This window comes from Orbilia oligospora, assembly GCF_000225545.1.
Source record: "Orbilia oligospora ATCC 24927 unplaced genomic scaffold scaffold00054, whole genome shotgun sequence".
Lineage (NCBI taxonomy): Eukaryota > Fungi > Ascomycota > Orbiliomycetes > Orbiliales > Orbiliaceae > Orbilia > Orbilia oligospora.
Window position 1 is genome coordinate 578,403 of NW_011645611.1, and position 23,833 is coordinate 602,235.

The 23,833-nt window shown below is 44.5% G+C and overlaps 6 protein-coding genes across 6 annotated transcripts; 2 read left to right on the forward strand and 4 right to left on the reverse strand.

The window, feature by feature from the left end:
- Positions 1–1,232: 1,232 nt before the first annotated feature.
- On the forward strand, positions 1,233–2,702 carry AOL_s00054g200 (uncharacterized protein; the record flags this gene model as incomplete). The annotated part of the gene is made up of 3 exons (XM_011121516.1): positions 1,233–1,710; positions 1,780–2,329; positions 2,393–2,702. The coding sequence occupies 3 exons, from the start codon at positions 1,233–1,235 to the stop codon at positions 2,700–2,702; spliced, it is 1,338 nt and encodes a 445-aa protein (XP_011119818.1).
- Positions 2,703–9,981: 7,279 nt separating this feature from the next.
- On the forward strand, positions 9,982–12,334 carry AOL_s00054g201 (uncharacterized protein; the record flags this gene model as incomplete). The annotated part of the gene is made up of 4 exons (XM_011121517.1): positions 9,982–10,299; positions 10,357–10,554; positions 10,636–11,602; positions 11,664–12,334. The coding sequence occupies 4 exons, from the start codon at positions 9,982–9,984 to the stop codon at positions 12,332–12,334; spliced, it is 2,154 nt and encodes a 717-aa protein (XP_011119819.1).
- Positions 12,335–13,737: 1,403 nt separating this feature from the next.
- AOL_s00054g202 (uncharacterized protein) lies at positions 13,738–18,042 on the reverse strand (the record flags this gene model as incomplete). Its single annotated transcript, XM_011121518.1, has 7 exons — positions 13,738–14,635; positions 14,744–15,011; positions 15,203–15,485; positions 15,544–15,726; positions 15,794–17,785; positions 17,870–17,924; positions 18,029–18,042. The coding sequence occupies 7 exons, from the start codon at positions 18,040–18,042 to the stop codon at positions 13,738–13,740; spliced, it is 3,693 nt and encodes a 1,230-aa protein (XP_011119820.1).
- Positions 18,043–20,345: 2,303 nt separating this feature from the next.
- AOL_s00054g203 (uncharacterized protein) lies at positions 20,346–21,167 on the reverse strand (the record flags this gene model as incomplete). The annotated part of the gene is made up of 1 exon (XM_011121519.1): positions 20,346–21,167. One exon carries the CDS (start codon positions 21,165–21,167, stop codon positions 20,346–20,348), a length of 822 nt encoding a protein of 273 aa, XP_011119821.1.
- Positions 21,168–21,632: 465 nt separating this feature from the next.
- Positions 21,633–22,146, reverse strand: AOL_s00054g204 (uncharacterized protein; the record flags this gene model as incomplete). The annotated part of the gene is made up of 2 exons (XM_011121520.1): positions 21,633–22,057; positions 22,128–22,146. The coding sequence occupies 2 exons, from the start codon at positions 22,144–22,146 to the stop codon at positions 21,633–21,635; spliced, it is 444 nt and encodes a 147-aa protein (XP_011119822.1).
- Positions 22,147–23,385: 1,239 nt separating this feature from the next.
- Positions 23,386–23,694, reverse strand: AOL_s00054g205 (uncharacterized protein; the record flags this gene model as incomplete). The annotated part of the gene is made up of 1 exon (XM_011121521.1): positions 23,386–23,694. One exon carries the CDS (start codon positions 23,692–23,694, stop codon positions 23,386–23,388), a length of 309 nt encoding a protein of 102 aa, XP_011119823.1.
- Positions 23,695–23,833: the final 139 nt, after the last annotated feature.

Sequence of the window (23,833 nt, forward strand, 5' to 3'; positions counted from 1 at the left end):
AGGCATCCTTCTTGCTGGTGGTCACAGCGCTCTCCTGGCAAAAGTCAAAAACCAAAAAAAACTTTTTGTGACAAGAGTGGTGCTTTAACAGGGCATGGTTCCCTGGCGACTGCAGATCTTGGCGCATGGATTGTGACTTGACCGGGAAAAATGCTTTGGTCAGGCGGAAAGACGGCTTGTTCTCCCATCTTGGCCCCTTGTCATCTCGTCGCTTGGCGGGTCATTCAGACCCCTGCTACCCCGCTATTTATCCGGCGCCGGTCATGCGGGATTTTCGGCTGATGTCAACCAATCAGATTCTCAAACCTGTCGCTCAAAAGCTTCCAGAAGGAATTCCGGAGAAACCCAGTCCTCAGTGCTTTTGTGGAGCGGCGGTCAAGGCGGGCATCGAGAATAAGCTAGCCTTCTGGGAACTAGACTTGTACCCCGCCTTTTCTGTTCTGGTGATTATGGTCTTGTTCAAACAAGCATACCGCGGATGTATCAAAACCAGTTTAGCGATCACCATGTTCCATACTTCTAGCTTCTTATTTTCTGGGGTACTTATGAAAAAGTTAATGGACAGTCGCCATCTGGTGGAGACTTTGATCTCGATAGGGGAAAGGTAAAAAATCTTGTCCCGTCTCTTAACTTATGCGGGTGCTTTTCTGTAAAAGTAAATGGCTGGCACAATAGCAAACAAAAAATATTACGTTCACCTTCGAGACGAGGGAAATGCGCTCGATCAAGGCTGCGCAAAGAGAAGCTTCATTAAGCCTGCGTTTCAGTTATTGCTGTGCCGTAGATATGTCAGTCCAGGATTGTCTTATCGCCTTCAAATTTTTGTTCCTGAGTATCGATACCAAGAACGAAAAAAGTCCTTGGCCCTGTAATTCAAAGTACCATCGCAGCAGTTATTGGTAATAAAGCCTGTGCAATTATGCATGCTTGAGCATGTATAAAAGGTTTTAGATACGATTCAGGAGCCAGTCAGGTCGCCAGGATTTCGCCAAGGGCCTAAACATTATATCTGCCCCATTATATCGCGCCATCCACAATACTTGCCCTCAACGGGATACCGGCACTCACCCATATTTATATAGCTAGCCGCTCGAGTTTAGCAAATTATCTTTTCCTCAAGCTCCTCTTGTTCCTTAGCGACTACATATTTCAAGTTTCAGGGAGAATTGATAATTGTAGCCTCAGGCCTCCAAATACACATAGTTTCAACAAAGCTCTCTACTTACAGCAAAATGTCTGCTGACGAACCCTACGTCCCTACTGCGGTAGATATCTCAACAACTGGTTCTCTATGTATGTACTTTGCAGGAAACGCTGCTGCCAAATGGCAGAGTATTCCGTCCAGCGGCATTCTAGAATGGTTGTCGAAGTACTACCTCACAACCGACACCCCAAGCCCGGCAGACATTCTCGCAGAAACAGGCTGGAGTGAAGATTTCTATATGACATTCGAAGCCATGATGGGTAACATTAGCGATATCGCACCGGTCTATGCTGATATCCTAACCTTGGCCCCACACCCAAAGGTCCGCACCTTCATCATTCCTGTATTCGCTGCCTTCACCGCGATTTCCACGATTGTTCTTGCTCTCAGAATTTGGTCCCGTATTTCGATCGCCGGAAAGTTGCAAGCATTCGATTGGGCGACCCTATTCGCTTACATGGTGATTGTCGCGTGGGGCGGACTCGCCGTACATGAGAGTACTGCTGGTAAGTAATCGCTACCTATCTATAACTACAATCAATATGTCATAGATTTTAACTTAAAAACTTATATAGTTGGCGGCTGGGGATTTTACTGTGACCAAACTTTCGAACAGGCACATGCTTATGAAAGGGCCTGGGGTATCTTGACATTCACCTATCCGATTGCAGTTCTCACCATCAAAGTTTCATTGCTCCTGTTCTATCACCAACTCTCTGCCTGGAGGCCACTCCGCATCAGCGTCTATGTCACCGGATTCATTTGCTTCGCTAACGCCATGTGCGGTGTCTTCCTCTGGGTTTACCAATGCACCACTCCTAATCTCTGGGATCATATGGTCGATCTTTCTAACAACATGAGCTGTCCACTCGACCAAATGACCGTTCTTATGGCCGTGGGTGGAGTTGGTATTTTCACTGACGTCGTCATCTGGTTGATTCCAATCCCTATGGTCTGGCAGCTCCAGTTGAACACTCGAGAGCGCGTCCTTGCTGTCTGCACATTCGGTGTTGGTTTGGTTGCATGCGTTGGCTCTGTTATGAGACTTGTTGCAATCCGTCGATTCTTGTACTACGGAAACGAAGACGGAAACGACTCTCGTGACCCCATTAATGCTTGGGCTGTGTAAGTGCACCCACTTTCGTTCTGAGCGTCACCTTCAAACAATTTACTAACAATCCGTTCCAGTGTTGAAATGAATCTCGCCCTCATCTGCGCATGTGTTCCTGCTCTCCGCGCACTTGTTGTTAAGCACGTCCCAAGAATTATTTCGCGTACTTCCGAAGGTACCGATGTCAGCAAGGGCTCCAAGGGTTCATCCAGCTATAAGGGACACGGAAAACCAAGCATTGTTAGCGAAGAGGAGGGAAACACCAATGCCTCTGAGCTTGGAGACTATCCAAGAAACTCCAACACTGAGAAGCCAGAGCCAAATGTTAAGGTCTGGAGCCCTATCACGAATTACAAAGGGGAGGAATATTCTCGGATGCAGGACTGATTTGCGAAACCTGTATACTTGACCGCGTGTAGTTCTAAATTCTTACCCTCGGGCGATTTCCTTCTCACATTTGTTTTTGGGTCCACGGATTTGAATTTGGGACATTTGGGAGCTATACGGCCTGGGTTTCTTTCACGTATTTCAATTTTTGCTTCCTTTTTTTTCTTTTATGATTCCTCTCTGAAAGCTAATGAGCCGTGCCATTGGCTCTTTTCATGACATAATTTTAATATTCACTTGTATATATTCTGAGCACGGGGTTGGCGACTGGATGTGGCGTGAACGAAGTTATGGTCTTAAATTTGTATACATAGATTGATACAAAAGCAGGAACGATTTCTCTTCAAACCTTGATCCTCGTATTTTTAATTCCGATCAGTTGATATTCATGCTACAAGCAACATCAATTGTCATCGGCAAATCAGGTCATTAATGCATTGGCGACTTCTCCGCTGTGTCGCGAGTTATCAGAAAACCCTAGTTCATCGCGGGCAGACAGCACCCTTCGAGATAGGCGAGTTTCAATTTCTCAACTTTCGGCAAGATTATACGAACATACTGCGTATAGCTACTTACTGGCCATAAACTTTCGGTTCGGTCTAGATATCGGGGTCTTAGCTGTTTCATTTTTTTTTTCGAATTCTCTGTGGAAAAACATTTTGGAATCCTCTCAACCTAAATTAAACCACTCGGCATCTCATCGGGTCTACTCCATCCGAGAAAAATTTGAGGGCTACCGATGCGACAACACCAGTTTGCAAATTTGTCAAGGCCAACTGTGTACTCGTATTTTACCATGAGTCGTATTCAACTGCCGGGGTATGTTAAAGTATGGCCTGTGCTTTGAACACACTGATAACAGCACTTCTCTCGGGGATTTTCATAGAAGCAGCGCTGCCTGTACATAATCTTCCATTTGAGCTGAGCCGTCTGACATCTCATCAAATAGAAACTTTGACAATTGTGGTGTATATCAAAATGTCATTAATTCCTGCACTCAAGTGTAGCGGCTTCGGCAAAATTTGCTCTTGGAGGGTACAGATTCTCTCTTCCCCTCTCGTTAAGTGCGAATATATCGACGAAAAGACGAATCCAAAAAAGCCTCCTGCAAGGGGCAACCATATTGCATTTACAGAATAAGCCTGGCGAGATTGGGAGTTCCCGTGTCTAGAAGACAATACAAATGTGCCTGAGTTTTGCTGTTCCTGGGGGCAAGTAGCCTGTAAATCCATAGTTTGCAAATTTGCATTTCTAGGTCAGACTCGCTAAACACCCAAGCGCAGTAAATCCATAAACCGGATTAGAGCCTAGACGTATGCATGCATCGATGGCATTTTGGCTATGTTGTTTAAATGTTTCATACCTTGGTAGACGTGGTAGGGGCTGAAATTAAAACTCACTAAACCCCTCAAAAACCTGTTCAAGTTCTGTGCTGGTTCAGGGAAGCCTGACAATCGATTTAATTGCGTTGCCATTTTCAGATTTCAGAGCAAGGCATTGAGAGAAAGTCTAAGCGCTCTATTCACGGAAAGGGTTGCCGGCCGCTATCGGATGCTGGTCAGAAACTTCTTGGTCTGCGATCTTGGTGCAGTTGATACACAGGATATGCATGCATCCTCAGGGTCTGCCGTCACCTGGAACTTCCATACATGTAACGGGTGCATATCAAAATGTCTCTCGCCTAAATTCAAGGGAGAGAAATAACTCATTTTGGCAATACCTCTTGTACGCTTCCCAATATAGGTACGGACGAAGTCCAAGCTTGCCATGCATATGCATGCATGTAGCATCTAAGTTATCCAGTTAGATCGTACTTGAAAGCTCGGATCACCATAGCCATAGTTACAAATGACTTAGGTCGCAGAAGTTGGGTGCATCCAATTTTCCCTATCGCCGGGGCTATGGCTGGCGGGATTTTGTTGTATCCCAACATCCTAGGATATTTTATAGAGCAGGCAGTGCGGTGTACGTGTGCATATCATGATTCCGCATTACCACCATCCTCGCTCCGAGTATCCCGATTGTTTGGACAGCTAGCATTTTAAACTTCTAGGGTTTTGAAGCTTCGTTTATTATTCCTGGATTCATTAAAGGGGATGTCGACGCTTTGATGTCAACTTTGAGCATGAGTAGAATGTGGAAAGCTTATTGAAGAATTGATTGAACTGGCGCCATGGCTATGCTATAACGCTAGCTAGATGCGGTTGAAATCAAAACTCTCCTGATATCGATACATCACCCCGATGCTCAGTACTGTTACAAAATTGTATTACGGGTAACGGCTTCATATCGAGTTCTCTGACGAAATATTAGAATATACTTAGGTAAGAGCTTGTGAAATCCTGTTTGTAAAATGGAGTCAAAAGTTTGCCAAGTGGGAATGTGGATACGATGGCTTTCAAGTCAATCATAGCGACCATGCTATTCAATTTAGGAGAATTTATACTACAGATTAGAGAGCCACTTATGATGGTGGACCGGAACTAGGCATAACCGATTTCCTGGCAGTGCTTGATCAATTGTACTACTCTACTGAACAACATACATGTACATTCTGCCCCCTGATCTCGTCATCCCCATCTAAATATCGAGATATTCAGCTCTATATTGACATGCTATCTAGTATGCTGAGTTTCAATACCGAAGCGAGTATCAAAACCAAATGAAATCTGGTTGACACTCGCACTCAATCAACCAGAACGAGATTATTAGATATAATATTCCACCATCTGTCAAAGAGTGACCAGGAGGTGGACTATATTTTTTCCGATGTCTAAGTCCGAGTCTCATCCCCAACTTGCGGTAAAAAAGGTATAGGCTTACATATTCTAATCATTTTTGCCTCCACCTGCGCTGCGTAGGTGATTTAATATTTCGCTATACAGCACTCACTGAGCGAATCAATCGGACTTCAAACCTCATTCAAAGTCTGAGGGCGGGTCAGATGAACATCAACCATGCACGTTTAAACCTTTGGGGAAAAGATTTACAATGGAGCGTTTGAGTACATACATACACGGTAGCCAATGTCTCCTAGCTTACGGACCCCGCAGTCGTACTCCTTCTCTAGTGTGGAGATTACCCGCTAGCTCAGGTCTTCATAGGAAAGATTTTCGCCTTAGAACTACCCCGCACTCTCGCTTCGATGGAGGATACCTGTCGATCCTCTTTGTAAACCCACAGCGGGTTTCGCGAATTCGAGGGAAAACAGTATAGCAAGGATATAGAAGCAACAGGCGTAAGATAGCCCCTATGGGTGAAGACCCAGAATATACGCAACGAAACTGATTAGTTGGGATTATAGAGCACCTGATGCAGCCCATCACAAATGCGGGCTCTCGAGGAGGAACCAAGTGGAGATTTGGTTTAAAACCACAAGTGGGGACAGACTTATAGAACTCCACTCCTGAGATTCCCCCCTGATCCATTGAAGTTTTGAATCACTCGAAACTCGCCTTCGATCTACTTCCTCGACGGACATCTGCGAACGCTACAGCTCATCAAAGTAACATTACGCGATGAAATCGATGCATCAATGCCTCAATTTAGAAAACATGGTGATGATGATGCGTTGTTAACGTGGAAATATTCGAAATGAGGCCTCTACGCCACGCTTTCGCGCTTTGACATTGTGACGGAACAAATCCCGACAACCACGATGGAACTTGTAAATTCGGAGCTAAACTTGATCATGATACAAGATTTTATGCCGGTACAACACTTGCTGTCTGTGCTGTGCTGGGCAATGCATACGACTTCCAAAATCGACCGCGAACAGACAAACCATGTGGAGAAGCTTTGGCCAAGGCCTGAGCGTTATCCCAAAAGCAGGTGACCATAACGTGGACTGGAACGTTGTGGTGGCGAATCGAATCCGAAGATTCAATTTAAAAAAAAAAAACAGGTCTAAGCTATGCATCAAAAGGTTCCAAGGGACCTTCGACAATTAGGGGAAGAATTTTCACCTAGGGTGTATATCGTAGAGATAAAAATATAACCGAAGAGTGTTTATTACGCCAAATATTCCAAAGGCGTATTATAAAATCATGCTATCATATGGATAGCCTGTGCATGTGGAAATCTCGCCTAAGTTACAACCGCGCCAAATAACGACACAGTACTTAGCCTTTGACACAAGAGGTATCACATTTATGCAAATTGTTTGAACAATGTCGACTTATCCCTGTTAAAAGCAATACTCTGTAAAAATCTAATGGCGCCTCCGCCCCACCACTGTGCCGGAGAGATTATGGAATACCAGGTGGACCCGCAATAGAACATTTTTTTTCACATTCAGGACTATGCTTGATCCGTGCGGTGCTTCTAGTCCCGTGAAATCCACATCCTGCTCCAGGGAAGACCTTGGCAGCAGGATTTTGGCTAAGGCTCAACCCATTGTATTTGCAAATTTTTATTAAACCCTGTAATTTCATGGATTTCCTTCAGCCGGGCTGGGGAGCCGTCGGAGAAGTATGGTGGCGGATGATTTCCTTCACGCAAGCCCGGATTAATCTGGAGTAACTTGTTACAAGCCAAAATTCTAAGCCGGATCTGTCTTCCCCATACCCCATATCCGCCATCCGATTCCGCCCTCCCTTCCTCCAGAAAATATAAGTTGTAACACATGCCACCTAAAAACTGGGGATTAATCACCACATACACTTGTCCAATCACTTTCTACGCTTTACCATCTAAATACCATACCTCAAAACCGGACCTGGTTTAGTCTTAACGGTCGTTTGCGAAGACCCTAGCCATTATCCCAACCAAAGTAAGCAAGCGGGCGAACTATTATTTTCATATTGAGCTCATAAGAAAGACTTTACTAATCCAAAGCTTCATAGATCTTTAGCCGCATTCAGAATTATTTGACAAAATGGTTCTTCGTCGAAGATGGTCTATTTCGTCCGGATCTGCTCCGGACGTCACTGCGATTGCATCGTTTCGATACCAAGTCGCTATCTCGAATAGCATAATCTCCTCCATCCACACTTGCCCTACCCCGGTTTCGAGTCCTATCGAGCCGCCGCGCAGTCGCTCAGGCAGCTCTAGCCTACAGAACCCTCTTCTCTTCTCCCTTCTACAGAGAGCTGCCTGAAGAAGACCACGAGCCCTTCAATTTAAATTCGGGCGATTGAAGGGTTGGTTTGTTTATTGCATTTTACAGTAAGTTTACAGGTCCAACGATTCGCTTCAACCGCTTGGTGCTAACAGTCTCCTAAGGTACAAAAGGGCTACATCAAACATATAGCATTAATATCATCGCAGCATGCATGAAGACGATGTTGTAATATAAGGGATTGTTTCGAGTCGGTGTTGGAAATAGGCGTTTGGGCATGCTCTTGAAGAAAAAGGCGGATTTTTGATTAATGCAATCAGCGGAATACTGACATTAATTACCATGTACATATATTAAAATATCGGGTATACTAAGACCCCGTTTCTATCCTAATGCATACATAATATAAATTATATATATATAAATTCTTTCCCATGTACATGTGTATTGGGCTTGAATGCTGTGGCTCATTGTAAAATTTGAACTGAGATGCTAGGGAACTCAACTACCCTTCTTAACTAATCGCACGACGCATACGCGCATATAATCTAGAGATATCTAGATAGGAAGTAGTAGATATGCAAAGCTTGGTGATGTAAATAAGCAAGTAATAAGCAAGTAATAAGCAAATGGACTATAGCCTGGGACCTGCAGGAATCAGAATGAGTAAGAGATGATGAGTATCTAGGATGACTAATTATTGAGTAGGGCTGGTCTCATTAGGTAGGGCGGTATGGGGTATAGTGGTATGGACATGTATATAGAATTTTAGGGAGGAATGCATGCTAAGTTATGTACAAGATCGACAGGCGCCTAGCTGAGAGGTTAATTCAAGCTAATGTCATGGCATCAATTTATGAAAAGGCTCTAGGCGATAGTCTCTAGGCGAAACAATTCCTCACGCCTAGGAATCACGACTCTGTCCTTAGGCTTCTAGCGGTAAGGATTATCCGATTAATAATAGTATCATTGTGTAATTTATCCTTCTATCGTGCTTACTATTGGGTCCGTTCGGAATTAACTGAGCAGCAAGCTTTCCCTTATCGCCTACGGGCTGGGATACGAGACCAGCCGGGATCGCAATTCTGGAATGAATTTAAGACTATAATCTCGTTCTTAAACACCTGTTGGAAACAAATATCCCCGACTTGGTCTCATCAAACAAAATAATACCCTTTGTGACGTCTGGGAACGAGACCATATCGACCCTATCCTGAAGTTCTCTGGATTTAGATCCTCCAATCCTTTGACTGTAGTAAGTACAAGTCAGCTATATGCAGGACTAAGATTAAAACTGTGAGTTTCAGGCGCTATATACATGAAAGATTTTGGCCTAGGGAGAATAAAACCCTATATTTTCATGCCAGATCCGGTATACCTACATGCGTCGTTTCGAGACTTCACAAACCGTATGCGGATTCTATTTGCATATTGATACTCGAGCTCAATTGAGTGTTGAATTCATGATGAAGGAATTAATGTCTTTTGTATCATTTTATAGTATAGAATTGGCACAGTTAAGTTAACTAAGAAGAAGTTAAGTTAAAATTTTAATTTTTAATGCTTCAGTAGAAATTAGTTTCATACCAAGACGGGGTGCCTCGCCAAAGGAGTTTCGGATACGAGACTAAATAGAAATACTTTATAAATAAGGTGCTTCATCTATATATACCCAGTCTTTGAGTAATAAGGCTGGATCTCTGCAGCTTTCGAGAAAGGGCTGGCTCCTCGGATTGAGTGGTGGTAAAGCCTTGCAGCGTTTACCATCTGACGAGACAAGTGTTTACGCTTGCGTTGCGCTGCGTTGGAAAATTTGCGTTGCGCATTTCCCTTTTGGGAGACGCGTAAATTGAAGGTCTTGGCTTGGCAGGGACAGCTTAAGCCCACCAGCGCGTCTTCCTGTCGTTGCAAGCACCTTCGACACTCCCAAACAAATACAATTTTATCAACCACTCGAAGCCGCTATCGCCAAATCACCCCTCCGCATCATCTTCTACGACCCCTCATCTAAGACCTGTTTTTATGACTCGAATTGGGTCGTTGTCGTCCTGTCCTTGATAATCGTAGCTGTAGGTAGCTCCCAACATAAAAATTCCTCAAGAGAGCGGCTCCTAACTCCCCACGTGCGCAGAAGCAACGACAAGCGATCTCTTTGTGCATTCCGTGGTAGCAGCGGCAGCTGTCAGACCATCCTTTCAAGACCACCTATCCTTTTGAAAAATGACGTCCGAGCCGGGCCAAGGTGATACGATGGCGTCGATTCGTTACACTCTAGAACCGAGTAGTCCTCTTTCCTCTTGCCCTCCTTCGCCTTTGCCCTCTCCTCCTAGGAAGCGGTCTGTCTCGCCGGCTCCAATAACCTCTCTGCCTGATACCGAGGCCACCAAAAAGCTATCTAATCTCGAGCTAGATGGGAAGAATGATCCACCAGCTAAGAAGCGGGCGAAGCTAACACCTGCCCAGAAGGTGGAGAAGGAAAAGGAAAAAGAGGAGAGGAAGCGAGATAAAGAAGAGAAGGAAAAAGAGAAAGCTAAAATTGTAGGTAGTGAGCTTTGGGTTGGGTTTAGTTACAGGCAGCTAACCTCCTTGTTATAGAAAGCAGAGAAAGATGAACAGAAACGGCTAAAGGATGAAGAGAAGGCGAAGAAAGACCTAGAAAAAGCGGTCGAAAAGGCCAAGCGCGATGAAGAGAAGGCCAAGCGCGATGAAGAGAAGGCTAAAAAGGAAGTTGAAAAGGCAAAGAAGGACGAGGAAAAAGCTAAGAAGGAAGAGGAAAAACTGAAGAAAGAGAGGGTAAGCTGTGGCATTCCTTTCAAGAGTAATGGGGTTAAGTACCAGAGGAAAGTCATAGCACTAACTACCTGAAATGGCCAGGCACAACTACGTATGGATAGCTTCTTCAGGCGCAAAGCTCCTGCGGTTCCAGTGGCAGCCTCGATTTCGACAGCTGCACTGCCTACAGCTGCTCCCGCAAAGGCTACTGATAATCCCACCTTGCGACTAAGCCCGGGCAATACCACCGTCGCCGTTGATGTTGACATGCTTGACAGCTCTGTTAATCGTGATAAAAAAAATGATTACACAAAAACATTTCAGCCATTCTTCGTTAGACCTGGAGTAAAACTCGCACCTCTGCAAATGGATCGTGGGGTTGAGAGCGGCTGCCAGGCAATGGACAAGGTTCTTTTTAAGTCTATCACTGCTTCTTCCGACGAAATGGACATCGACGATCCCAGCAACCGGATCATCGTGGATTCTACTATCCCAGAAAAGCCTACGCCGTCCGAATTCAAGGTCATATTTGGCTTCCAACCTTCCAAATGGAAGAAAGGGGGCATCTCGACGTTTTCGACGAAACAGATACTGGCTGGACTTAATTCATCACCCATACCAGATATGTTTAGCACGAGGAAGACTGACAATACAGATTACGTCACAGAACTTCGGAAACTTTCTCGGAAGACCTTGAAATACGCTGAGGACGTTCGTCCTGCCTACCGGGGTACATATACCAGAGTGCCTATCACTTCCGGCCTTCGCAAAGGTCGAAACCCGTTTCAAAAGAGCTTGCCTGGCGTTGAGTATGGCTATGATTCAGAGGCGGAATGGGTCCATGAACCTGACGACGACGGTGAAGATATTATGAGTGAAGAAGACGAAGATCCCATGGAAACCGGTAGCGCCGATGAAATGGAGGATTTTCTTGATGATGAAGAGGAAATCGTAAAAAAGAAGACAAACCTTGCTGGACCTTTAATTCCTGCTGCGTCAGGGCTAATGTGGGAAGATGAATGCCCCCGATCCGATGAATTGGTGCACTATAGGATCGGAGTCTTGGTTGGTAAGTTTGTTTCTCGCAATCCTGGCCTTTTTGATATACAAGGAACCTAATTTTTATGAAGAGGGTGGAACGACACCTATTGACCCCTTTTCCGTGAAATACTGGACCCCGGAGAAACGAAAGTTGACACCTCAATCCAAAGTGGCACAAGCAGTGCCTGAGAAAGAAAAAGGCAAGGCACCAGTGAGCACCTGGTGGACTGCGGCTTCGCAACAATCGCATCATGCTACATCCTCGACTCTTGGTCCAGCGCTGCAACCTGCAATGTCGGTATCACAGAATCCAAGCGGGCAAGCAGTCTCGACGTTGGGTGGGCCGGTTGCTCCTCGATATGGACAGAATATTCCACCTCCGCCTCGAAACCCGTCCGTAGTCTCCAGGAATGGTCTTGGGCATTGTTGGAACGGAAACCAATTTGATAGATCTTCCTTTGCAACACGCTTTTCGGATGGAACACCGTATATCCAAGGTATACAAGACCTAACGGCGAGAGCTGCATTGTCTAAGCATCAGGAAGATGCAGGTCCCGTTACCCTTCTTTCCCTGGCAGACCCGGAGTATGCGCGGAAAATGGGAATTCCCCCTCCCGAGCATCAGATATTTTTTTCCATCTACCACAATCTCGATTATTGTGGGTTTTCCGACTATGCTTTACTGGAAGAGTGTCGTAATTTCATAGTAGGAAACGATGCAACCAGAGTAGGAATGCTCGAGGCGCTTAAAAAGATGTAAGTTACAAGAATTTGGGAAGAAAGAAGTTTCAGCTTTTTTTCAGCTTTGATTCTAGTTTGACCTCAAGGAGAATCTGTTTTCTAATCAAAAGAAACTTCTTTGCCCGCAGGTTCAACCAGTCAACAAAATCTATGCTCAAAAGCTTCATGAACAGCTACTGCAATCGCCTGTGTGGAGAGAATCTTGAAAAGCGATGGTACTGTGTGTTTAGAAAGAACGGTGAGAATGTGTATTCATGACCAGGCACTGGGATAACCAATCATGCTAAATGAATTTCCTTATTTTAGAATATTCATACTGGGAAATTGATCCGAAAGTCTGCAGCGACATCCGGCCCGGGCAGCCTATAGCTCCTGATACAAACCAGACGGGGCCCTCGCAAGAATCATGAAGCTGTTGTCCCGAACTACATTCGACGATTTGGTATTGTCCTCGCTATTTACACTAGTAATATACCCATAAACATCCGACTCTCCCACCGATACAAGAGAAAGCAGCGAAAAGGACACCCTACATTCCTCCTACGAATCCCTTATGCTATTATTGACTAAAAAAGCAGGCATTGCATGATACACCGGCGTTCAGGTTTCAATTCCTTTTTAAGTTTTCTGATAACCCTTTCTAGTTAATGTGTTTCCTGTCGTTCCATATTTTTTTTATTTGTAGACACCCGTCTCTGGCTCGGTTTACGCTCTATGAAGATGGGTATTGTATTTCGTGTTTACTTTTTCACCATAGTTGCATCCTCTTGTCTCACGTTTACCGCTGTTACGAATCCCTTTCCTGAAGAATAAAGACGAACGGTCGTTACTTTTATGACCTCTTCAGACTGTACCGAAGACGAAGCATTGTTTCCTCCTTAGCGTTTGCATGATGGACTGAAGGGCTTATCACAGAGGGTGCTCTAGTAAAGGAAATACCCTGTTCGCAGATATAGATAGATGCTACCGCTGCCAAAAGGTTTCTGGGCATGCATGAATGGCCGAAGATGTTGCATACTCAGAGCTTTGTTTCCACTTCGAGCGCCTAGGTTTAAGGCTACATAGCCTTATAGAATTGCAAGAACCGTATACGAAAATATGGGACAGACTCTACTGTCTTGTTTGATATCTTTCAAATCTAAAAACCGATTGATTGATCTATTCAAAATAGCATAGGATATATAATATGGTATATAGTTGATACATTCGCCCTTGCCGACGGCCACCCTAGACGCGCTATAGTGCTATGCAATAAACAAACTGACTCCAAAATGGATCGGTCTAAACCACTTACACTATATAATCGACATAAAGCGGGAAAAAAAAGAAGAAGAAAAAAAGACTTCTTTCAATCTGCAAAAAGATCTTACGAGATTAAAAGAGTCTGTGTATAATACCGTTCGAAAATTTTTTTTTTTTTTTTTACTTCCCCTTCCCACTCCTTTCATAATCCCTCGCCGCATAGGTCGCCCTATTCGACGGTCCAATTCCCGGACTAGGTTGCGAATTAGAACCCCCATGTCTCGGTAAACTCGTAGGACTCAATACCGCTCCGGTCCCTCTATACCCCGTAGCACTAGCAGTAGCCCCACTGCTACTACTACCGTCCCTCTCCACCTCCATACTACCCCTCCCACCGGTCCTCGTCCTCCTCAAACTCAACCCAGCCATCCCTTCCACCGCTTCCTCCGCCAAACTACTAGCATACCCTTCACTACCATATTCATCCCCTTTGCCCTTCACATCTCCTTCCTCACTTTCGCTATAATCGTCGTCGTCGTCGTCATCATCTTCATACCCATTATTCGTAAGATACCCTCTAAACCTCCCCGTATTCCCAGCACCCCCACCTCCACCACCACCTCCACCACCCAATGTCGTATCACCACCAATACCGCCAACAACACCCGCGGACCCAGTCGGCGGTCTCTTCCTCTCAAAATCTTGTGCATGTGCCGTAGTCATCAACGTATAAGCCCTCAACAATGGCGTTCGATCAGGCAACAAGTCCACATTTTGAGGTACACCACCCGCTTCCATAGCACCGGGACCCAACCCGATTCCGATTCCGACTCCTGCTCCCGAGGTTCTACTGGTACTGGGTCTTCGGCCGACTTGCAAGGGGGTTAATCCTCCGCTTACGGCAGCGATCTCTTGTTCTACGCGGGCTTCTGCGTCTGTTACTCTGGCGTGTGCGGCTGTCATTCTGGGGGTTCTGCCTGCGCCTGATGAGGTTCGTCGGGTTTGTGATAGCATTGAAGGGAGTGGGACGTTGTAAGGTAGTGGGACGTCATCTTTGTAGGCTCGGAATTTGTTGACGCTAGAAAGAAGAAGAAAAAGGAGAGGTGTTAGCGGTTAGTACTTCCCATCGATAGAAAACCCTTGGAAGGGGGGGGGGGGGAATGATGAAAGAATTGGTTATACATACTTGGCACAATGTTCATTCTCCATCCTGAAGAAACACCAGATAAACCGTCTGCCGACTTCTGCCAAACTAACCATGAAACTCAATAACGCCGAATGCTGCACCTGATTCGCAAATATTACGTAGAATATCCAACTGAATCTGATGATCGGATCTACGATCATGGCGAGGTAATAGGCTATCGGTCTTCGGAAGGCTAGCTCTGTTCGTAACAGCCTGTTCGGTGCGTACCAATTCAGAAGCGACCAATCCATTAGGAGGTCCCATGTCGCTGGAGTGGGAAAAAAAGAGGTAGAAGCGTTAGTATTATTCTGATTATTGGGGGTCGAAGATTGGATCAAAAAGGTGAACACTTACAAGTATAAAACGCATTCACCCCTGCAAATATTATAAACGCCGCTTTAATACTTTCATTCCCTTTATCTATTCGCCACATACTCAACGTCATATAATACAATATACCGCATCCGTACTTCGCCGCGTTGGCTAAATGGGGGAATGCATTTCGAGTATCATGGTAACGACGAAAGCACTGTAGAAGACGCCAGATCGATGGAAGCGCGGTGAAGAATCCTAGTAGTCTAGAGTGGGAAGAGTTGCATTGTCCGGGTGTATCCCAGTTGACGGTCCAAAGACAGAAGAAGAGAGGGATGTTTCCCATCGTATAGGTCAAGCTGCAGAAGATATCGCCGGACCAGAAGTCACGGAATTCGACTGGATAATAGCCGGCCCAGAAGAGACGATACTAGTGTTTTCACGTTAGCAAGCGGTAGGATTACAAAAGTGCTCTGAAAGGGGCTTACCAATGTGTATAGCAGCCACTTTCGGGTGTGGAAGTAACCAAACTTGAACGGATTAAACAATACGACTAAGACGAGTCCAACGTATATTACTGGAAACCATATTCTATCGAATCCATCGCCCCAAAAAGTCGAAAAACAGAACCACATCAGTAACACTTGTACGAAGGCGAACATGGCCGGGAGCTAGCATTCCCATAATCATTAGTGAGCTTCATCACACATGAAACCGGGGTACTAAGAAAAATCTTACCTCTAATAACTCTCTCCAGTCGAGCTTATTCCTAGTATCAAACTCGAAGATGAAAACATAGTTGATCCGAGCTCTCACCCATGCTCTACAACATACACTGAACAGTAACATAAATATCGTCGGAAACGCAAAGCCAGCCCATATCTGTAGCAAATAACTAACTTGCTCATCATGCCGCATGCCATATCCGTCTTCCAGTCTGTAGAAGGCTTGGTATAATGCTTGTACTAGGAGCGTAATTGACATGCCTAGGTACAACCCCGCTCTGAAAACAGCCCCTGAAGCGGGGAACCTCTGTTCTCGAGTTCTCAAACGTTCAACAGCATGTTTTCTTCTCCCCTTTTCATAATGCGTAGCAAAGATATCCTCCGTTCGAGCGATTAACTTCTCGATCTCTTCTGAACTGGCAAAACTCGTGGGATGTACTTTTTCTTCCAAGTATTTGCTGGCGATGTGTGTATGCGCCGTCTTGTCGAACTTCTTGATAATTTTGCGGAAGGCTTCTCGGTTTAATACGGAGTATGATTTGAGGAGTTCGAGTGAATGATAATACTCGATTAACGCAGCCTTCAACTTTCGTTTCGCAGTCTTATAGCGAACGTGTTGGGTCTGAGTGCGTCGAGTGTAATCATCCAGTGAAGTATCGGTCGTGGCGCGATGGGCTGGCTGGGCTGGACCAGCTGCATCTTTGAGGGCAGAAGAGGCTAGCTTTGCGATTGTTGGACAGCTAGTAGTATCATCCTCAGGTGAAACGGTACCTGATTTGAAAAGGTTCCCTTTAGTATCCATGGACATTCGTTTCTTCACAGAGGAAACAAGGCCCTTAGGGTGTTTCCAGTCGAAATTAGGGGTAGAATTGAGTTCGGCTTCTGCGCGTCGCTCTCGTTCCTTTTCTAAGATACGGTTTCGGGTCATTATGGAAACTTGGTGTTCTATACGTGCAAGACGATCTTTGGCTTCTGTTTCCTTTTCTATGTAAAAATCATTGATCTTGTGTAATTGCTCTGCCAAGTAGTTGAAAAATTCCTTTTGGGCGTCCTCTGTCATCTCGAGATAGATTTGAGCATTGCGAATGTTCGGTAGGGACGCTGGACGTCGGTGGCCGCCGGAAGTGACCCGTTGACGGAAGGTATCGAAAACATTCTTGAATATCGGGTAGCTCTCGCTACGGGAATTAGAAGGACGTTGAGGGGTAGAAGGTTTCAATCCATAATCGTCTGTTGGGAGGACCGTATGAGGTTCTACATCTCCATCGTGGATATCATGGACTACGAATCGCGGTGTCCGTTCACCCTTCGGTGGGCCCGTACCGAGCGACGAAAGCGAAGAATCATAGGTACGTGCCCGTCGTATGGAGACGGACGTTCGGTCTTCCAAAGGTCGTGCAGGCTCCGGGAGATCTAGGGCAGGCGGTAATGATGGTTTACCAGAGTCGCCGGCAACGCTTGCTGGACGTACGCCCACGGGTCCAGGTGATATGCTACCATATCCACCACTTCCAGGAACACGCTGACCAGCCTCCGACAAAGGATTGAGGTGTCTTCGCTCGTTCTCATCGCCCACCTCGTTCTTGGCAGCCTTCCAATTTGTATCGTCGGGTGTAGTCACACCTTTCCGAGAATTAGGACCTCGTTCATCGTATTCGTCTTCCCCTTCATCCTCCTGAATACTCAATACCGACTGCTGAACGTGTTTCCTCTGCCCGGGAGTCGAGTTACCGACAACAGGAGAATGCGCAAGTCCATTTTGCACTGGTGTGACCGGACTGGCGCCCGGCTTTCTATTCGGTGCGTAGCTTCCATTCGTATCATTTATCGGCGATGGTAAATGTTGTTTCAACGACGAGGCTGCATCATGCGAGGTCGAACCGGAGCGAAACCTTTGGGTTATACCGGCGGCGATACGAGGCGATGGATGCCCGAGGGTCGATGCACTAGCGGCTTCGGCATTTCGAATAGCGCGTCGTACAGCCTTGAGTTTCTTTTTGGCGCCCTTTTTTTGTTATCCCACCGGAGTTTGTCAGTAATTAATGTACGGGTAGTAGAGGATACACAGGTCGAAGGGATGGTTTGGTACCTTGTAGTCGAGATACTTTATGCGCCACTCCGGCACAAGATTATTTTCCAATTGCCTGTGTTTGTGTGTAAAAGATTGGAATTAGTTTGCTAGCGATGACGACGACGACGACGACGACAAGAAAGAAGGACTTGGTAGTTTTCTAGGCGAAGAGCTTACTTTGCGAACTTCATTGCCGAAGTGAGGATGGATTACCCACAAGACGCACCCCTGACGGCGACCTGGTGGCTGGAATCTAGGTTATATCATCGGCTTCACCGTTTTATTGGTATGCAAATGTAAACAGGTTAATACCGACAGTTCTATGTCGGCAATTATATTAATTAATTCAAGTTTATAAAGAGTAGTAAGTAGCCTGTCCGTGGCAAGACGATGGAGAATTAAGAAGAGAAGAAGAAGAAGAAGAAGAAGAACCGGTCGCTGTTTTTTTTTCTGTCTCGTCCTTCTTCAAGAGCTGCCTTTCAATCAACTTAACTTGACTTAACTGGACCCCGGCACCGATAATGACGCCAACGCCACTGCGCCGTCTGCAGCTGCAGCAGACCAGGCCAGGCCAGCCAGACGAAGAAGGATGGATGGTTAACCCCAGTTGGATGCAGGTGGAACTCCGATTCGATTACCGCAGCATTACCATCGAACTAAGTCTTAGCTAATGCCATAAACAGAATACGTAAATTCTTAGTCAAGATATCACAAAGTCCAGCTGGCCGAAAAGCCACGCTTCAGAATTTAGAATCCGAAATTCAATTAAATGCATAGCACACGGAGCCGCCGTTTTTTTGAGAAACATTCAACAGAAGAAGAAGAAAAAAAAAAAAATTAAAAATCTGGTGCAGGAAAATTTAAATTCCCCTGAAAAAAAGTTTCAGTTGCAGCAAACAGGTGGCCGGACGTGGGCTACACAAGAAATCCGGCACATGCAAAGGAAAGGTTGATCGGGTGTTCCAATTGGTTCGCTTCGACAGCTTTGGCCGTTCAGTGCCACAGACCGATATCATGCTTTGTTGGACGGCATACCGCAGTATTCGATACTTGTAAGTTAGAATTCGATTTCAACGACAGTGCAGTATTGTATTCCGATTCAATCCAAAGAACTAGAACATGCACGAGGTAAGCGAGGTTGCAGTTGCATGGGCTGGTGCAGAATTCTGGTTGGCCAATTGGACAACCTTCTTTCTCCTCTTCTTTCTCCCCTATAAAAAAAATAAAAATAAAAAGAGTAGTGCCCAAGTACCTAAGTAACTACTTGAGTCGGTAAGTATATACCTACTTAAATACTACTATTGAGAAGTATACAATCCGTATAGATACAATCAGAGCCTCACCGGAGACTCACCGAGACCGTTGAATCAAATTGAATTGAATATAACACAAAGTTGTGTTGAAGATGACGTTGAAGTGAACATTGAGTTCCTGTGCAACCTCAGCTCGGTTCTCCTTGGATCTATCTCTCTGCAGTTCTGTCACCTGTTGATATCAGCTGATAGCAAACTATATTCTCGTGTCTGTCAGGTGGTGTACTGGATAGATCTATACTCCTTGGATTCTTCCATCTTCCTAAGTACTTATATATTGTGTTACTTGCAAGCCGACTCAGTGTGGAAGTTAGTACACCTAGCTAGCTTAGGAATGAATATTCAAGCTCAAGTCGGTACTTGCCGATTACTTAAGTAAGTCTTTATAGTAGCCTTTTAATGTCTCCTAGCAGGTACTTAGACACTTATACATGTAATTCGATACATTCATGATCATATGATCATGTGCCTATTTGGTCATTCTATCATCATCAATCGTTATCACCATCATTTCATTAGAGTAGCCACGTGATTTATAAAAACCAGTATCCTACAGATATTCTGCAAAAACGTTATCGAGAATTATTACTTGCCTAGGTTGTCCTTTTAATTATTCGTTTGTATCGATCTATATTAATATAACTGTGAATATATATATTGAAGATGATTGATATCAAGGAGTCAGGTAAAACCCAAACAAAGTGATGCCCTTTGTGACGGCTGGGAACTAGACCAGGTAAAACCGTAAGTTGTATTCTTATACGCTCGATTCCATTTAATTTGTAGGCCCCCCGTCTGGATTTCTTTGAATTCGATTAATTAAACGGAGGTAAATCAAGAAACTAGAGAAGCTCGTAAGTATTTATAATTTAGCCTTGACTACGCTGACCTGCCACCATAGCTATAGTCTTAGCTAACACAAAGGCATTCTTCTTTTTCTTTATTATGTTCCCGCTACGAGATTCACGGCAGATCACTGATTGCATTGTTGAAGAATAGGTGCTTTGATGGTTTTGTAAGTCGTCGAATAGAAGATCATATAATCCTCCGAGACTCTCCTCCTCAATCAGACAAGACGTCAGTCAGCACTTGATAGATGAAGATATCGATAGTTCAGTTTTCAAAAATTTTTGAAATTGAGTTCTATCTATCTGTTATTTTATTCTCTTGCACCCAATTATTCATCGTATAGTAGGCTCCTTTTCAGAGATATCAAGCTTCTCAATTGTAACTCCAGCCTGTCCATCCTTCTCATCTCCCTCCTCATTCTTCTCTTGATGATGGCTCCCCTCATCCCTCAGAACATCTGCATTGTCCTTCTGTTCCTTCTCGTCGCCATCTTCATCCCCTACCACTCCGACTCCACTCTCCAATCCCTCTGCAAAGTTCAACACCCATTCTACCACATTACTCTTATCATTAACCTCAGCCTCGTACACACAATCATGTCCAGCAGTATTTAGAACTCCAGGATCCGCTCCGGCTTTCACCAGCACCTTCACAGCCTCGATGTTTCCATTCAAACAAGCCCAGTGCAGCGGTGTATTCCCACTTTCGTTCGGGAAGTTTAACAGTGTGTGTAAATATGACGACAGTAGTGTAATAGTTGTTCCGTCCGATGTTATATTCGATAACGATGTCGATGTAGTAGTAGTATTATTTGTAGCAGTAGTAGTAGAAGTAGCAGAAGACGAAACTTCAGGATGCACAACCGGTGTAGCCAACGGTGGTGATTCTAGTGATAATATGTACTCCACAACCTCGACATGGTTATTCGCTGCTGCCATGTGTAGACATGTGTTCCCGCTGTAAGGGTCGACTGCCGAAGCCGGTATTTCGAGAGAATACCGGTTTAGAGATTTGGAGAGTTCGGAGATGGTTTCTTTAAGGTCGGATAGTTCGCCTTCACGGCTGAAGTAGAGAAGGTCATCGATTGTGTCTTCGTCCAGAGTGGGGGGTGGGGGGTTGATAGTTGGTTTGGCGGGGCCGGATGTTGGAGCCATGGTTGGAGGCTACTTTTTTTTTTTGAAGAAATCTTGGATGGTCGGATCTTTATTTATCGAGCGAGGGTCGATAGACTGGGAGATCGAGTATAGGTACTTCTTACTTCTTACTTCTTAAAGTATCGATTTTGTGAAGTTTGAAGCTTCGTGTGCTTGATTATCTTAGTTTGATGAGAGAATGTCGAATTGAAGGTTTTCAAGCTTTGTCGCACAGAATTTTTTTTATATTTCGCCGCACAAACAACACAACACATTTATATTAACAGCGACTCAAATTCGATTCGATTATAATACAGGCATAACGCTTCTAAGAAAACAAGAACAGAAGAAGAAGAAGAATAGGAAGAAGAAGAATAGGAAGAAGAAGAAGAAGAAAGAAAAAGAGAAAAAGAGAAAAAAGAGGTATCGGTCATAATAACTATTTCAAAAACGAAACATCATAAAAGAAGGGTATATAAGTCATCTCTAGTAATAATACGCTGTCTCCTCTTTTCTCCTCCTCCTCTCACGACTAGTACTATGATCATGACTCCTCCTCGGCTCCTCAATCTCTCTATGACGATGTCTATGCCTCCCAACTTCAATTTCATCTTCATCAATTACACCCTCATAGCTCTGTTTATATAGCTCCTTACTCCTTTCCCTTACTTCATCTCTAGTCTTCGATCTTGACCTGTATTCGTCCCACTTTTCTCGTCCTTTAGTTTCAATGAGCTTCTCGACCTCGGCGGCTGCGAAGGCGGCTAGGAGTTCCTTTGCGAGAGCGTGAGAGACGGGTTTTCCTTGTGCCTTTTGGTGGGCTTCGAAGGCGTGGAAGGCGGCGAAGGCGGCAGCACCGGCGAGGAGTTCGTGGGAACGGTTGCCTTTGTGTTCGTGGCGGTGGGTGGAATCTGATTCAAAACGGTATTTGTTAATATTTTGGTCGATAGATTTGCTTTAGGATTGGAGATGTATATATACCTTCTTTATGATGGCCCATGGTTTATGATTGGATTATGTATAAGTATATAAGCCGAAGTGTAGATATGGATGTAGTGATTCTTCGACTTCGAGCAAAAGTTGTTTCTTTTCAATATATATATATATATATATCTCTTTCTATGTTGTATTCGACGGTATATCTGATCGTAGTATCGATATGATATAAAAGGAGTTCTTGGAACGAGATTTAGTGTAAACGCAATGTGTTTCCTCTGTTGTATTCCGAAAATGATGATATCGAGAAAATAGAATATTATACTACACAGTCGACTTCATTCCTCTTTATATACCACCCCATCTATTACCTAGTAAAAGGTTTCTTATCTAATATGATCTAAGTAGTTACTTTATCTCTATGACTCCCTACTCGCTTTCCTTAAGATCTTCCAATAATCTAATTTTATCCATTTCGAATCCAAATTTACAAAGCAAAAAAAAGGGCGTTAAGCCCCGGATTACATGATCTCATACCCCCTCTAGACATCAAAATGGAAGAAAAAAGAAAGAAAAAGGGACCAAAGAAAAACAGGAGCTCGGTTCAATTCAAATCGAACATTCTCCGAATATTCCGGTAGTAAAACCCCCAAAAATAAGCCTAAACTAGTACCGACAAGAAGTCAAGGAGATACCTCTTAAGCATTTTTTAGTAATCCTTAGGTCTGCTGGTCGATTTTGTCATCACTCGGCATTCGGAGCTTATCTTTTCTTGACCTACTTGGGTATCTATAACCCCCAGAACGGTTTAGTCGACAAGGCAGTTTTTTTTGTTGATGATTGATATCATGATCAGACTAGAGCATTATAGGTAAAGTACCTATTCACCTACTTAATACAGGAACCGGCAGTTTTTGAAAACCCGACGCTAGAAGGACGTCAGAAGCTTTCGAAGGATCTTCTACATAGAAAGAAAAGATGTTAAAAAACCGGTGCTCGGATAACGGGTATCGTATTAAGCCTAACGGATTATTCAGCCCCCCTTTCCACTTCTTTCGCAATTGGAGGGCAGGATAATGATAGAAAAGGTACTTATAACGTTAGCTTGTAGTTAGGTCACTGAAGCTTATAGGTCCGAATTAACCTGGTAGCTTAAGCTTGGCTGGCAGCTTTCAAGCTCTGAGACTTTTTTGGTTTTATGAGCACATGCATAATGACGTCATTTTATCAGATCCTCATATCGGTACCTTTGGAGCCTTGGATATCGATATGGCTAGGTCTGACTAGGGTGGTTTTTAGACTTTTATTGTGAGATTTTGTTGCCTCGATGAGCTGGGATGGTCATATGGCTTTTGTCTCCAGCTAGGGTCGGAATCCCGGGGATTTCCTCGGAAATATCAAAGTCATTCGGTAGTGAAGGCTGCTTGGAGAGCTCCGGGGGGTTCACCCTTCGTTTTCTCTCGTGCGCCGGACTCTTGCCGCTAATGATAGGTTGGGTAGTGGTGGAAGAGACAAACCCTTTTGGGAACACTGTGAATGGTTGATTGGTTAGGATAGACGACACATTATTACCTTCAATGACCATGAAATATATGGGGCCCCTGTCTCCCATCAAAACCGGGCAGCTGTATGTAATGGGGACCAAGATAGCATGAGACTGAAAACTATGTGCACTAAGATCTTAAGCTTTGTTATGAAAACTGACTGAATTGAAGTAACGCATGACGATTCGAGTAGAAATAAAGCAATGC